Genomic DNA, 16,881 nt, shown 5'->3' with positions numbered 1-16,881 from the left:
GGTTAAGGCGTTGTACTCCCACATGTCAGAATGCAGTTCGAATCTTGAACCTGGAAGCTTGAAACTCACACCAGGCATGTATGTGTGCATGCCCAAAATCCCAAGAAGAGAATAGAGAAGGGATTGTGGTGTGGCCATCTCCCCTGGTTGGGTGATTTCTGACTTTTTTGTCTCCTGTCTCTCAGGTGAGCACATTTGCCTTATGGCAAAGACTCTCTAAAAAGAAAAAAATTTGTTTTTACTTTGGGCAAACTAACAGGTTTGTAGGAAGAGCCTGCCCATGTGTTCGTTAGAGAAATGATGCAGTATTCTCAGCACAGAGCAGCAAATGATAGGATGGTCAGATTGGGTAGAGTGTGCTTGGGAAAGCTTAGGAAAGCTGGAAGTTTATATCTTTTTTTTTTTTTTGAGAGATTTTCACTGTAGGGTGCGTGCGCTCGCCAGACAGACAGAGACATAGAGACAGAAAGCGAGAAATCACCCCCCAGGGGGGATGGCCACGCCGCAATCCCTTCTCCTCCATTCTCCTCTCGGGATCTTGGGCACGCACGCACACGCGCCCGGCGTGAGTTTTAAGCCACCGGGTCCGGGACACGAACCGTGGTCGACTACGTGGGAGTCCAGCGACATAGCCATTACGCTAACTGCTGGTTCCCTGGAAGTTTATATCTTTACAACTCAACTTCTTTCTTTTTTTCTTTTTAATTTTTATTGTTATTGTTTTTTTGGTCAGAGGATGCATGTCAGAGAGAGAGAGCAAGACTGGAAGGGTTGGAAGGGTGGGGAGGCTGCTGAAAAGGGGCCTTGGTTTCCTAAAGATCTCACTTCCAGTCTCTGAGCTTTCACTTATGATCTGGCTCAAATATTTCACTCTTTGCTCTAAAGTGGGGACAGTAATCAAGGCCTACTCTCATGAGGCTCTTTTGAGGATCATTGTCTTAGTGGATCTTGGAAAGTAGTTAATAAACTCCTTAGGGGAAAAAAAAGATAGGGGTCAGATAATGGCACAATGGAAACACAACTGGACCCACATGGGAAAGGTCCTGGGTTTGAGTGTCAGGACCGCTTGACCATAAGAGCATGTCACACACATGTGCCATGATCTGGGCTGGCTGAGACTTGCAGCGGATCATGGAGTGAAAGCCTGTTGGGACTACCTGTCTCTGTCATGAAAGATAGGTGAATAAACTTAATCTATTTTAAATTTAATTAATTTATTTTGCTTTTAGTTTGCCATAGGGCATGTGCTCTCATCAGAAAGAGAGAGAGACAGATCATCTCTCCCCTGCCAGGGGTGATGGCCCTGCCGCAATCCCCTCTCCTCCATTTCTCTTCTCCAGGTTCTGGGCACACATCCATAGGCTCTCAGTCTGGTTTTTGACCTGCCGAGTCTGGATCTCGAACTGCACAGTTGATCATGTAGACCCAGCCTTCTTAACCACTACACCACTGGGTAGCCCAAACTTAAATTTAAAAAGATGTGTAAAGTAATAGACGTACATACTACTTTGGGCAAGCATGGACCTGGCAGCAGGGCCCACGAAAGGAGGCTGTTCCTTCAGAGCTGTTCATGTTTTTCTTAACGAAGGGAAGCAAGACCATCTCTCAAAGGGAGCGCTGAATGCTGATGTGTGCCTTTTCCTGGGCCAGTTCCATTTCTATCAGCTGCAACTGAGTTTAATTTCTGCTGTATAACTAACAATGTTTATGCAGAAAATATGTACCCACCTCCTAGGATGTTCCTGAAGCGGTGTGAGACACATCGTCCCACACCTGTCTCTCCAAGCTCCTGTAACAGTCCAGAGTTGAACGGACAAGTACACTTCTACATGGCAGTAGTTGGTTGTGTTCTTGAGGTTAGGCAAATTGTAGAGGGTAGAGAATCACAGACCTGTGAATTAAGGAGGCAATTTGTGCTGCTAAACGGTGAAATCTTCCTAAAGGAAACTTGGGTTTGTTCAGTTTTTATTTATTTATTTATTTTTGAGAGGTTTTTGCTATAGGGCGCATGTGCTCGCCAGAAAGACAGAGAGAGACGGAGAGACATAAAGTGAGAAATCACCTTCCCCAACAAGGAGCAAGAGAAATAAAAAGAGGGTTTATAGGTTACAAATATGAAAGGGAAAAAATACAACTCTTCATTTGGAGAGGTTTTATCTGGTCTAATGTATGCATGAGGGTACTTCAAAAAGTTCGTGAAAACGAAAAGTATAAGTATATTTTGGTGCCCCCCAAAAATGTTGATATCTATGTATGGCTATTTTTATAATATGCATTCAATGAACTTTTTTTTTTTAGAGATTTTTGCTATAGGGTGCATGTGCTTGCTAGAGAGACAGAGAGAAAGAGAGACAGAAAGCGAGAAATCACCTCCCCCATGGGGGGCATGGCCATGCTGCAACCCCTTCTCCTCCAGTATCCTCTCAGGATTTGGGGCACATATACACACATGCCCAGTGTGAGATTTCTTTTTAGAGAGATTTTTGCTATAGGGCGCATTTGCAAGCCAGAGAGAAACAGAGAGACAGAAAGCGAGAAATCACCCCCCAGGGGGGATGGCCACGCCGCAATCCCTTCTCCTCCATTCTCCTCTCGGGATCTTGGGCACGCACGCACACGCGCCCGGCGTGAGTTTTAAGCCACCGGGTCCGGGACACGAACCGTGGTCGACTACGTGGGAGTCCAGCGACATAGCCATTACGCTAACTGCTGGTTCCCTGGAAGTTTATATCTTTACAACTCAACTTCTTTCTTTTTTTCTTTTTAATTTTTATTGTTATTGTTTTTTTGGTCAGAGGATGCATGTCAGAGAGAGAGAGCAAGACTGGAAGGGTTGGAAGGGTGGGGAGGCTGCTGAAAAGGGGCCTTGGTTTCCTAAAGATCTCACTTCCAGTCTCTGAGCTTTCACTTATGATCTGGCTCAAATATTTCACTCTTTGCTCTAAAGTGGGGACAGTAATCAAGGCCTACTCTCATGAGGCTCTTTTGAGGATCATTGTCTTAGTGGATCTTGGAAAGTAGTTAATAAACTCCTTAGGGGAAAAAAAAGATAGGGGTCAGATAATGGCACAATGGAAACACAACTGGACCCACATGGGAAAGGTCCTGGGTTTGAGTGTCAGGACCGCTTGACCATAAGAGCATGTCACACACATGTGCCATGATCTGGGCTGGCTGAGACTTGCAGCGGATCATGGAGTGAAAGCCTGTTGGGACTACCTGTCTCTGTCATGAAAGATAGGTGAATAAACTTAATCTATTTTAAATTTAATTAATTTATTTAGCTTTTAGTTTGCTATAGGGCATGTGCTCTCATCAGAAAGAGAGAGAGACAGATCATCTCTCCCCTGCCAGGGGCGATGGCCCTGCCGCAATCCCTTCTCCATTTCTCTTCTCCAGGTTTTGGGCACACATCCATAGGCTCTCAGTCTGGTTTTTGACCTGCCGAGTCTGGATCTCGAACTGCACAGTTGATCATGTAGACCCAGCCTTCTTAACCACTACACCACTGGGTAGCCCAAACTTAAATTTAAAAAGATGTGTAAAGTAATAGACGTACATACTACTTTGGGCAAGCATGGACCTGGCAGCAGGGCCCACGAAAGGAGGCTGTTCCTTCAGAGCTGTTCATGTTTTTCTTAACGAAGGGAAGCAAGACCATCTCTCAAAGGGAGCGCTGAATGCTGATGTGTGCCTTTTCCTGGGCCAGTTCCATTTCTATCAGCTGCAACTGAGTTTAATTTCTGCTGTATAACTAACAATGTTTATGCAGAAAATATGTACCCACCTCCTAGGATGTTCCTGAAGCGGTGTGAGACACATCGTCCCACACCTGTCTCTCCAAGCTCCTGTAACAGTCCAGAGTTGAACGGACAAGTACACTTCTACATGGCAGTAGTTGGTTGTGTTCTTGAGGTTAGGCAAATTGTGCAGGGTAGAGAATCACAGACCTGTGAATTAAGGAGGCAATTTGTGCTGCTAAACGGTGAAATCTTCCTAAAGGAAACTTGGGTTTGTTCAGTTTTTATTTATTTATTTATTTTTGAGAGGTTTTTGCTATAGGGCGCATGTGCTCGCCAGAAAGACAGAGAGAGACGGAGAGACATAAAGTGAGAAATCACCTTCCCCCCCCCCCCCCGGGGGGATAGCCACACCGCAATCCCTTCTCCTCTATTCTCCTCTTGGTGTGAGTTTAAACCACCAGGACCGGGACTCGAACTGTAGTCGACTACAAGGGAGTCCAGCGACATAGCCATTACTCCAATTGCTGGTCCGGGTTTGTTCAGTTTTGCTAGGAAGATTTTTTTTTTTCTGCTTATTCCACGTTTGGTTCTACCTGATAACCATAAGGCCTCACCTCCCCCACCCCACCCTTTTTTTTTTTTTTTTTTGTCTGAATCTAAGATTTGAACTTTGGTTCTACAAGGGAAGGGCTTTTAAGCCAAAGAGTTCATAGATGTTGTTCTTGCTACGGAGAAGTTAAAAAGAGAACCAAGACAAAGACTCTGTTCTGTAGGGATTGATATTAAATTTTAAAACATTTTACTTCTTCTTTTTTAATTATCAGAGGGTGCATGTGCTTATCACAGAAAGGCAGATGAGAGAGATGGAGAAAGCACCCCCAGTGGGGTGCGGCTATGCCACAATCCCTTTTCCTCCATTTTTCCATCCTGTGAGGATTCTGGACATGCATGGACAAGCTGCAAAGACTGGGATTTGAACAGTGTGATCTAGCTCACCAAACCATGAAACTATGGGCTGGCCCAACTGGTGTTTTACTTTTACATTTAAAATCTATTAAAGGGATTGTTGTTAGGTTCATGTACGTAGCTGATACTGAGCTTTCTACTTTAGTTTTGTCAAACATAATACGAAATCAAATTTAAACATTTTTAAAGTTCATTGTGTGCAAACAGAGCAGTTCATGAACTGGGAGACTTGAAACCAAGTGTTAAGAAGTGTGCTTTACAAGTTACAGGATGGTTTGTAAAGGATGACAGAGGAAGTATTCAGACCTTTTGTGTGATAGACTGTCACGCATTAACATTCTTTTTAGGGCAAGCAGAACTGTCCAAGCAGGTTTGCTTGTAGCTGACTGGCTTACTTTCACCGAATCATACTGACAAGCTTAAGCTGTTTTGGGTTTCATTTATGATTAGAGGTAAAACAGAGAAATCAAGGTGACTTCAGTTTCAGTTAACAAGGTTATGAGTAGTTGAGCCTGGGGTATATCTAAATGATAGGCTCCATATTTATTTATCTTTTTTGAGGGGGGAAGATTTTTGCTATAGGGCAGGTGCACTTGCCAGAAAGACAGAGAGAGAGAAAGAGACAGAAAGTGAGAAATCACCCCCCCCACGCCGCAATCCCTTCTCCTCCTTTCTCCTCTCAGGATCCTGGGCATGCATGCACACGTGCCCATCGTGAGTTTAAGCCACCAGGTCTGGGACCCGAACCACGGTCGACTACATGGGAGTCCAGCAACATAGCCATTACACTAACTGCTGGTCCCACATATTTATTTATCTTCAACAGTTTTTATGCTTGACGTTATTGATATAAAAAATCTCCCCATTCTGCCAAGCATCAGAAACCAAAGATCAAAAATATTGATGTTTATCATTTACTTATTTATTCATTCCATGGGCATGTCCTCTAGGCATGATGCTGTATGGTGGGGAGCATCCAGCTTTGTAGGGAATAAGATTCCTGGGACAGGTGGAAGTGCCAGGTGGGTTATGTGAGCCTTAGAGTGGTATGCAGGAAACACTCTTCCTGACTGCAGTGTGTTTAAAAGGAGCAGGACTCGCTGTGTTTAAAAGGAGCAGGACTCGCTGCTTCGCAGGCAATCCTTCAGTAGTTAGCTCTTAAAGGTCCCTGGAAGTGGGCTGATTATTGTTTCTGAGTGGTGGGTTAGAAGGCAGGCTTCCCCTATAAAGTTGGGCACCAAGGCTTATAGACATCTTTTCCCTCCAAAACAGGTTTAGCAGAAATTCCTGCCTACACCTTGGTGTGCATCTGCATAGACAGGGTTGGGAGAAGAAACGCTATGGTGTTTTTCCTCTTCTCCAGCTCCCTGACTTGCGGTCTGATCGTAGTGATCCCTCAGGTGAGTTATTCTGGTTTGTTTTTAGGAAACAATTATACTGTGACAGTTGAAAGGATTTTCAAGTATTTCAGTAAATAGGAAGATTTTTAAGTATTACAGTAAATATGAAGATCAATTCAGACACATGGACAGAGTAGATTTATAACATTTGGATAACAAACATAAACATTAGTAGTTTTGTAACATGTTTCTTTAAAAATTCTGTTCTTTCTCTGTTATATAAGTTATATATGTGCGTTGTAGAAGATTTAAGGGAAGAAAATTTTTTAAAGCGCATGATGGGACCAGCAAATGGCGTAGTGGTTACATTGCTGGAATCCTGCATGTTCAGCTGTGGTTCCAGTCTTGGCCCCGGTGGCTTGAAACTTATGCCCCTGCTTGTGTGTGTGTGCTCAGGATCCTGAGAGAACAATGGAGAAGAAGGGATTGCTCTCCGGTGAGTGCATGTGCCCTAGCCAAAAAACGCTTAAAAAAAAAAGAGGAAGGAGAAGAAGGAGAAGAAGGAGAAGGAGGAGGAGGAGGAGGAGGAGGAGGAGGAGGAAGAGGAGGAGGAGGAGGAGAAGTAGTGCATTACGGGGCCAGCAGGTGCTGTGGTGGTTAAGGTGCTAGACTCCTACATAGCCAACTGTGATTCAAGTCCCTGGTAGCTTGCCTTCTCTCTTTCTCCTTCTCTCTGTCTCTCTCTAGTGAGCACACATGCCCATAGTAACTTAAAATAATAATAATAAACAGGTCAGCAGATGGTATAGTGGTTACATCACTGGACTATCACATGGCAGACTGTGATACAGTCTCAGACCTAGTGGCTTGAAAATCATGCTGTGTGTGTGTGCATGCGTGCCCAAGATCCCAGGAGGAGAATGGAGGAGAAGGGATTACAGACTGGCCATCTCCCATGGGGGGTGGTGGATTTTTCACTTTCCCTCTCACTGTTTCAGTCTCTCTCTTTGGTGAGCGTATGTGCCCTAGGGCAGAAACTTCTTAAAAAAAAATAATTAAATTAAATAAATAATTCTTAAAAAAAAAAAAAAAGACCCATTATCCCATTTTGCAGAAATGACCAGTGTCGTGTTTTACAAACTCAGTATCTTTTTTTTTTTTTTTGGTAAGGAAGATTTTTGCTGTAGGGTGCATGTGCTTGTTGGAGAGACAGAGAGAGACAGAGAGACAGAAAGCAAGACATCACCTACTCCCCCTGGGGTGGGATGGCCATGCTGCAATCCCTTCTCCACCCTCTTCTTGGGATCTTGGGCATGCATGCATACGTAACTGGTGTGAGTTTTAAGCCACTGGATCTGGGACTCAAACTGCGGTCAACTACATGAGAGTCCAGCGATGTAACCATATGCCATCTGCTGGTCCCTAATCTCAGTATCTTTGTGAGACGAAAGTTGATCACACCTTCCAGTCATCATCGTTGTACTGAACATTCACTCGTTTATTCATTCAGCACAGATTTGTTCAGCATCTATTATGTGCTAGGTGAATCAAGTTTCTGTAAGTGTAATGAAAGAAAACAAACAGCATGAGGGATGGAGTGATGAGAGAGAAAGAGAGAGAGTGTGTATGAATTAGAAAGAGAAGCCATACATGTGTCTATGTTGAGGGGCCCGTGAACCTCTCAAAGACGGTGACATATGATCAGAAACATGGAGGGAGGAGCCGTGGAAACATCTGAAGGATACAGTGAATCAAACATTCAGGGTTATTCCAGTTGAAGTACTCTAGTTTTTCACTGAAGTAGATTAGTAGTTTCTAATATCTAGTATGTGCAATACCCTAAAGAGCTTGATTTGAATAAAACGGCTTTTTAATGAGAAACACTGCCATAAGATACTACAGTAGAATGAGGTTGACATTCCTGTATTTTGGCAAACTATTAAGACATCCCTCTCAGAACACCTCTTGCATCCAGAACTCCATCCCCTCTTTCCCCAGAAAAGTGATTTCAATATTTTGCTTTATTTTTAAAGAATTTGCTATAGGGCATGTGTGCTCACTGAAGAAAGAGAGAGAAAGAGAGCGAGGGAAAGTACCCCCAAGGGGGAGAATCATGCCTCAGACCCTTCTTCATTTCTCCTGTCAAGATTTTGGGCATTTACACACAAATACCTGGCATGTTTCTCAAATTGTAGGTCCAGGGCTCAAACCATTCAGCTGGCCATGTGGGTTCCAGTTGTCTTAACCAACATACTACTGGCTGGCCAAGTACCAGTATTTATTTATAGAAATTATTGCTATAGGGTATGAGTGCTTACCAGAGAGGCAGAGAGACAGAAAGAAGTCACCTGGGCATGCTGCAATTCCTCCTTCTCCATTCTCCTCTTGGGATCTTGGGCATACACGCACACGTGCCCAGTGTGAGTTTGAAGCTGCCCGGCCTGGGACAAGAACTGCGATTGACTACGTGGAAGTCCAGTGACGTAACCATTACACCATCTACTGGTCTCAAGTGCCAGCATTTTAATTCTCAATTTGGAAATTATAGTCACTAAATCAGTTCTTTAAAATATTTTGTGTGTTTTTCTCCAGTAGTCACATAATTACTAGGTAATAGAATATCAATGCTTAGAACAAAGTGTTTTGAGTTTTGTGAGTGGTTTGCAATTTAATTTAAGCTAACATGTCTTCCTCTCAGTAGCACTTCACTTAATTATCAGGGTTAATGGACCAAATATTCCATGTAGCTGAAATATCCAGGTGACTGACGTACACAGCTAGCAGGAATTTTCAGGAATGCAACGACACTATTCAGGACAAGGAGGCTTCTGCCAGTTTGAAGGAACTTCATCCACGCTTAAAAAAGTATCGGTAGTTTGCAGTTATATTCGTTGAATTATAGCAGTTGACCTTTGAGCTGGTGAAGATTTAGGTGAATCCCAGCACCTTGATATCCTGCAGTGATGAGGATGACAAAAAAGTGACTGATGGAAAGTTCCAGAATGAATGTTAACCCACAACTACAAATCTTTCCCCCTTAATAAAATTTTTCTCCTAATGATAATGTCAATGCAATATGGATTACTTTTAATTTAAATGAATTTTTAAAAATTTATTGATTTATTTATTTGTAGAGAGAGGAGAGAGAGAGACCCCCCCAGGGTCCTCATGCCATGATCCACTCCCAGTCTCAGTCAGCGTGGATCATGGTTACACATGAACATGCAAGGCATATACAGGGAGATTCTCTGACACGAATCCAAGACCTTTCCTATGTGGATCCAATTGTGGACCTGGCCCCAAATTGTTTTTATTTATTTTTTAAAGAACTTTTTATTTATTTAACTCCATTCATTATTATTATTTTTTAATTTGACCAGAGACAGAGAGAGAGAAAAAGTGAGAAAGCAAGCCGCCAGGTCTAGGACTCGAACTGTGGTTGGCCATTTTGCAATCCAGTGCCCTTAACTACCACACCACTTGCCAGTCTCCCCAATTTATTTTTAAATCACACTAGTTTAATCAACTAATGTTGTGTTGAATATGAAGGTAACTCTAGCTGCTTTAATGGAGTTAATAACTGTATCGTAAATAGAGGCATCAGCAACTTAACATAATGGACATTTGTTTCTTGAACATAGAAAGTCTGATGTGGGTTGGGCCAGTCCTGTGGCCTGGTGGCTAAAGGAGCTAGTTCCCACATGGCCAATACATGGTTCAGATCTTGATCCTAGTGGCTTAAAAACACACTGGACCAAACTCCCAACAGGAAGGAGAAATGGAGAAGGGATTACAACATAATCATGCCCCATTAGGGGGTGCTTTCTCCCTCTGCCTCTCTCTGACAATGCGTGCATCCTCTAGCAAAAAAAAAAAAAAAAAAATTAAAAGAATTATTTATTTTTTATTTTATTTATTATGATTATTTTTCAATTTTGATCAGAGAGAGACAAACAGAAAGGGAGCATGAGAAAGCAAGCCGCCAGGTTCAGGACTTGAACTGTGGTCAGCCATGTGAGAGTCCAGTGTCTTAACCACCATGCCACCTGTCCGACCCCTCTGGCAAATATTTTTTGTTTTAAAGAAAGATAAAAAGAAAAAAAGAGTTTGATGTGGATGAATCTGGGTGAGAGGGCATTTGGCTCCTTCAAGCCACGCAGGAACGCAGGCCGACAGAGGCACTGCTGTGGTTAATGCAGAACCCTAAGGTCATCCTGGATGTTGCCTCCAGCTGGCAGATGAAGGAAAGAGATTTTGGAATATGGGAGGTATTTGTTAGCCACTGCTGGAAGTGTAAGTAGCATGAGGTCAACAGAAGCTGAGTTAGAGACATGAGAGATTTTACTGTTGAGGAATGAATCAACCAGGAGAAAAAAATGGGGGGGGGGAAATGTCTGTAGTAATATTTTAGTTATCACTTTCAAATTATTTTCTGAAGCTAATTTATAAGCCAGGGATTGCTATCACAAAGGGCACAATTAGTTTTGGTGTGCCTCGATTAATTCTGCTGCATCAGCTCTAGAAAGAGTGGGTCCATTTTTTATGTCACCGGCACTATCTAAGTGTCTCATTCTAAAGCAGTCTTCCCAGCTGGTTTTTCTTATTCTGTAGTTCAAACCCTCCGTGGTTGTGGAGGGCTGAGACACAATAAAATTTTCCTCTAAACTTCATAGAAATGCTTTTGCAAAAAAAGCTCTTACAGCTTATGAGTTTACACAGTAAACCAAAATAGAAAAACAACAGTCTTCATCATTCTGAAAAATATTGAAAAAAATCAGGAAATTTTGGGACCAGCAGTTAGCGTAATGGCTATGTCGCTAGACTCCCACGTAGTCAACTGTGGTTCGAGTCCCGGACCCGGTGGCTTAAACTCACGCCGGGCGCGTGTGTGCCCAAGATCCCAAGAGGAGAATGGAGGAGAAGGGATTGCGGCGTGGCCATCCCCCCTGGGGGGTGATTTCCTGCTTTCTGTCTCTCTGTCTCTCTCTGTCTGGCAAGCGCATGTGCCCTATAGCAAAAATCTCTCCAAAAAAAAAAAAAATCAGGAAATTTTAAGTTATCATTTTAACTTTCTCTCTTTATTCATGATAGATGACAGAGAGGAAAGAGAGAGAGAGGAGCATTGTGCACAGGGTCTGGTTTGGTCACACTGCAATCCCTTTCCTCCAGTCCTCCACTCTGTCAAATCATGGGCACTTTTGTGCATGCCTGGTGTGCAGCCCAGGCTGTTCGGGCTAGGGATTCAAACTGTGGTCACCATGTAAGATCCAGCTTTTCTTGAGCAACTCATTATCACTGCACCCTGTAGCTGGTCTTAAGTAATAAGGTAAAAGATTTTATATTTTTCTTTAAAATATTACTAATGATGGCCTATTTTTCTTTCTTTTTTTTTTCCCCAGAATTACTATCCTTGGGGTTTGGTGGCAAGTTTGACTGGAAAGTTTGCCATAGGGGCAGTGTTTGGCCTCATTTATCTTTATACAGCAGAGCTGTATCCAACCGTTGTGAGGTAAGGATGATCGTGCTGTTGTTTTCCTATTATCTCTCACTTGCATGTCATTTCGTTATATTTGGCCTTTATGTATAAATGCTTTCTTTCCACAAAGTTACCTGAGACTCTAAGAGAGAGACTCTATGAGATGGAAAAATTACAGGATGATGATAATTCTTTTTATTTATTTATTTATTTATTTTTGAGAAGAGGTTTTTGCTATAGGGCGCCAGCATGAGTTTAAGCCACTGGGTCCGGGACTTGAACCACAGTCAACTACATGGGAGTGCGGTGATGTAACCATTATGTTATCTGCAGGTCCCTAGGATGATGCTAATTCTAAATTGTGAGGTTTTGTATCTCATAAACAAGGATGCCAGAGAAATTATCCTAAACAGTTTTAAATTTTAGCTGCTATAGACTGTCACTGACTCTCCATATGCCTTAAGACTAATTTTCTTATGATATGTCTCTCAATGTTCTCGTGTCAGTTGTACTAGTTTGCTAAGGCTGACATAACAAAATACCACGGGCTGGGTGGCTTAAACAATGGAAACTTATATTGGGTCATCTGAAAAGTCATGACATTTTTCTATGCAAAAATGCATTGTGACTTATCCAGTGATCCAATATGTTCACAGTTCTGGAGGCTAGAAGTCCAAGATCAAGGAGTCAGCAAATTTGTTTTTTCCTGTGTCCTCTATCCTTGTTCTGCAGATGGCCACCTATTCTGTGTCCTCACATGGTCTTTACTCTGTGTGCGTCCTTGTTATCTCTGCTCCTTTTTATAAGAATCCCAGTCCTGGGGTCAGCAGATGGCATAACAATTATGTCACTGGACTCCTATATGGCCAACTGTGGTTCGAGTCCTGGATCTGGTGGCTTGAAACTCACACCAGGCACGTGTGCATGCTTGCCCGAGATCTGGGGAGGAGAATGGAGGAGAAAGGATTGCAGTGTGGCCATCCTCCCAGGGGATGATTTCTCACTTTTCCTCTCACTGTCTGTCTTTCTCTCTCAGCAAGCGCACATACCCTAAGGCAAAAAACTCTTAAAACAAAACAAAACAGTCCTGTTGGACTAGGGTTCCACCCAATGGCGTCATTTTAACTTACTCACCTTTTTAAAGACCTTACTTCCAAGTGCTCTTAAATTCTAAGGTACTGGGGGTTGAGACTTCAACATCTGAATATTGATTGGGGTAACACGATTTGGCCCATCATATATATCAGTAGTCACAGGCTCCCCGAGAAGATCACTTCATGTGGAGGGCCCCAAATCTAGCAGTTCATCAAACTCCTTCAGGCATTCGATAAAAATACCAGTTTGGGGTCAGCTGATGGTATGGTGGTTATGTGAGCTGGATACACCGTGGCTGACTGCACCATTCAGTTCCTGGATCCAACAGCTCGAAAAACATGCTGAGTGTCTCTGTGTGTGTGTGTGCCCAAAATCCCAGAAGGAGGAGAAGGTGTTATGGCATGACCATGCCCCATGGCAGAGGATGGGGAGGTACTTTCTTACTTTGTCTCTCTGTCTCTCTCTGGTGGGCATATATGCCTAGGGACAAACTAAAACAAACAGAAAAGAAAAAGAAAATACCAGTCTGGATGAGATACAAAGCTGGGTCACCCCAAGGACAAGAGTCAGGATTTTTAGCAAGTTGGAAGGTGATTCTGAGTGCCACCTGCTGTCCTTGGGAACATCTGATGCAAGTTCCACTGGGGATGTTCAACCTTTTTAAAAACTTTTTCAAACAACTGTTCTTGGAACCCCTTTATGTGGTTAAAAGGACAGAAGTACCTGGTGAAAGCTCTGTTGGGGATCTTCTACCTTTCTTGCTCCGACCCTCCAGACCTCAATATGACATCCTTTGAAGACCATAGTTATTATTGCAGCACCTCATATCCAGATAAGATAACTGAGCCCAGGAAGATCAGGCACCTGGTGCAAGATCCTGCTGGGACCCCAAGTAGCGTGTAAGAGATCCTTTCTCCAGTTCGCCATCTGGCTTGTGGGTCAGAACTCCGCTCCACATCTTTTGGCCCTTTCTGCCACTCAGTGAGGTACAGGAGAATTTTCACGGGAGACTGCTCACCATTTGCAAGGAAGGAGTGGCCAGCAGTTGAGCTCTGGTAGCAGAGTGGAAGAAGGCATTTTGGAGTAGGTGTTTTTTGGACTCCCCTCAGATCGGCCCATGCAGATTATAGTAGCAGATAGGCAGAATAACAGATTGCATGTACCACTCTGGGGAGACTGCAGGGGAGACTAGTTTAATGCAATAGAATGTGATGTTGTATCCTTGCCAACTCAGCCTGTGGCTCTGGCCTCCCTGTGGCTGACCCAAGGAAGTACTCTGTAAATCAGGGCCAGATCTTGGCCATGACTGTGACTGGTGGGGCCCTTCTGGCTGCTTACATGTATTTCTGCCCAGCCAGCAGAAGCTGCAGTTTTCCCCGGGTCCAAATCCAGATCAGAGAAGATCCTCCCAGTGCCTGGCACATATCAGACTCTCAACACATATTGGATGAATGTATGTTATATGTCAAAGAGTGACAATCTAATCAAATGATGTCAATGTGCACTGTAATTATGGAGATAATCATATTTTTTAAGACAATTTATGTTTGCCTGTTTTGTTAAACATTGGCTCATTGGTTTACAGCTGCAGGTACATGCCCTACCCCCCAAAAAAGAACCCAATATGTACTTTTTTTTTTTTTTAGGTTTTTCCCACAGGGTGCATGCGCACATGCACTAGAAAGACACAGAGAAAGGGAAAGCGATAAATCATCCCCCAGGTGGATGGCCACTCCACTATCCCTTCTCCTCCATTCTCCTCCTGGAATCTTGGGCATGCAATGCACACATGCCTGGTGAGATTGTAAAGCTGCCAGGTCCAGGACTAGAACTGCAACTGACCATGAGGTAGTCCAGCACCTTAACCACCACTCTACTTGTTGGCTCCAGCAACATATTATCATTTAATACAGGAGGTCTTTAGCAAACTCTGTGGGCTCTCTAAGCACTCTAACTTTGTGTGCAAAATTGTGCTTATATGTGACTTCTTTCTCAGAAGAATGTCATATTTTTTATCAGTTACTTTTAAGTGTGTGTGTATATGTGTATGTGTGTGTGTGTGTGTGTGTGTGTGCTGTGACCCACACAGCTGAACACATTTATTCTGAGTAGGAGTGATGACCCAGAAAAGATGAAATACTATTAACTTAAAGAGGTACTTATTTACATTAAAAGCACAATCTTTCCTTGATAACATTCTATAAGTTTTTCTCTTTTTTTTGATAGAGAACATGTGCGAGAGGGAAAAGAACCTTCAGCCGTCTCATCATGCATAATCTTTCCTCAGCCCTCTAATTCCTCAGACTCCTGGAGGTCTGCATTCACCCAGGGTGTTTTCAGGCTGACCTGGGAATCAACCCATATTTGGCCATATGGTTTCCAGCCTTTTAGGGCACTTACATTAGCACTGTGTCACAGCTGCTGGACCTACTAGTTTTCTTTAAATAACCTTTTTTTGGTTTATTTTTGCTCTATTTCAAATGCACTTGCTGAAGAGATAAAGAGCCAGAGAGAGAGAAAGTGAGAAATCTCCACCCCACCCCCAGGGGGGATGGCTAGCCTGCAATCCCTTCTTTTCGATTCTCTTCTGGAGATTCTGGGTCCATGCACATGCACCAGGTGTGATTTTCAAGCTGCTAGATCCAGGACTCAAACCATGGTAGGCCATGTGGGAGTTCGGCAACCCAACCACCACACCACCTGCTAGTCCCTCTTTAAATAACGTTCAAAGAAAAGCACATTAAGATATTGCTGTCTTTCCAGCGAGTGCATGTGCCCTATGGCAAAAACCTAAAATAAAGGGACCAGCAGTTAGCGAAATGGCTATGTCGCTGGACTCCCATGTAGTTGACTGTGGTTCGCATCCCAGACCCGGTGGCTTAAAACTCATGCCAGGCGCATGTGCATGTGTGCCCAAGATCCCGAGAGGAGAACAGAGGAGAAGGGATTGCGGCATGACCATCCCCCCGGGGGGTGATTTCTCGCTTTCTGTCTCTCTGTCTCTCTCTGTCTGGTGAGCGCACGCACCCTATAGCAAAAACCTCTCAAAAAAAAAAAAAAAACCTAAAATAAATAAATATTGCTTGACTTAAAAAAAATTGAAGTGAGAGACATCGCTGGACTCCCACATGGTTTACCATGGTTTATATCCTGGACTCACAGGCTTGAAACTCATGCCGGGTGTGTGTGTGCGCGCGCATGCATGCATGCCCAAAGTCCCAAGAGGAGAAGTGATTACAGCATGGCCATGCCCTCTGAGGTGTGATTTCTCACTTTCTGTCTTTCTTTCTCTGTATTGAGCGCGTGCACCCTATTGCAAAAAATCTCTCTCCAAAAATAAAAATAATAAAATTGAAGTAAAATAGTTCATGTATATACAATGTTTTATTCTCCCAAATTTCTGCTCCCTCCAACAAACAAATTTTTGTTATAGAAGACTGATAGTATTCCTACTATTTGGCTGGATCCATACATATAAGGGCCCCTTCTGCACAGCAGATGAAAACTGGTTTACCACCACTCTCAGCAGATGAAGTCTGACTTACTGGTCCTGTGCACTGTTTTTGTCTTGAATTGGTTTGAATTACCAGCATGTTTGTATACACTATTATTTCATAAAATGTAGGAACAGATCACAAGTGATTCCTGAAAAATCAAAGTAATATGGGCAATTTACTGCTAAGTGAAGCAAGTCAGACTATGAAAGAGAGGCATTGTATGTACCCATTCAATATATTCCAAATATCTACACTCTATGACAGAAACTGAAAGTTTAGAAGATATAAAAACATGGAGAGCAGCTGTGGACACTAGAGACAATTTGGGAGGAGGGTGGGAAATGGGAGGGTAAGAGGAAGGGAATCGAGGGAAAAGAGGGACCAGCAGTTAGCATAATGGCTGGGTCGCTGGACTCCCATGTAGTCAACCGTGGTTCAAGTCCCGAACCCGGTGGCTTAAACTCATGCCGGGCCCGTATGCGTGTGTGCCCAAGATCCCGAGAGGAGACTGGAGGAGAAGGGATTGCGGCGTGGCCATCCTCCCTGGGGGGTGATTTCTCGCTTTCTGTCTCTCTGTCTCTCTCTGTCTGTCTGGAGAGCACACGTGCCCTATAGCAAAAACCTCTCCAAAAATAAAATAAATACATAAAAGAGGGAAAATAAAGAAGCAAAACATTTAAGGGACACAAAAATGGAAAATTATCTGTTGATGACAATGTGTATGATAATATCTTTAACTGGACTAATATACAGTGTATTCCTGC

The 16,881-nt window shown here is 43.3% G+C and overlaps 1 protein-coding gene across 3 annotated transcripts in view; it reads left to right on the top strand.

Annotated features, from left to right (window-relative positions):
• The window catches only part of SLC22A16 (solute carrier family 22 member 16), a 44,337-nt gene that overhangs the window by 21,828 nt on the left and 5,628 nt on the right, over window positions 1-16,881 (top strand). For all 3 annotated transcript variants that reach the window (XM_027775148.1, XM_027775150.1, XM_006156992.1), the window contains exons 5-6: window positions 5,982-6,109; window positions 11,449-11,558. In XM_027775148.1, the coding sequence (XP_027630949.1) occupies window positions 5,982-6,109; window positions 11,449-11,558 (238 nt within the window). The remainder of the gene's footprint in view (window positions 1-5,981; window positions 6,110-11,448; window positions 11,559-16,881) is intronic.

The sequence above is a fragment of the Tupaia chinensis genome, unplaced genomic scaffold (assembly GCF_000334495.1).
Source record: "Tupaia chinensis unplaced genomic scaffold, TupChi_1.0 Scaffold000527_1, whole genome shotgun sequence".
Lineage (NCBI taxonomy): Eukaryota > Metazoa > Chordata > Mammalia > Scandentia > Tupaiidae > Tupaia > Tupaia belangeri.
This window is presented reverse-complemented; position numbering and strand designations above follow the sequence as displayed.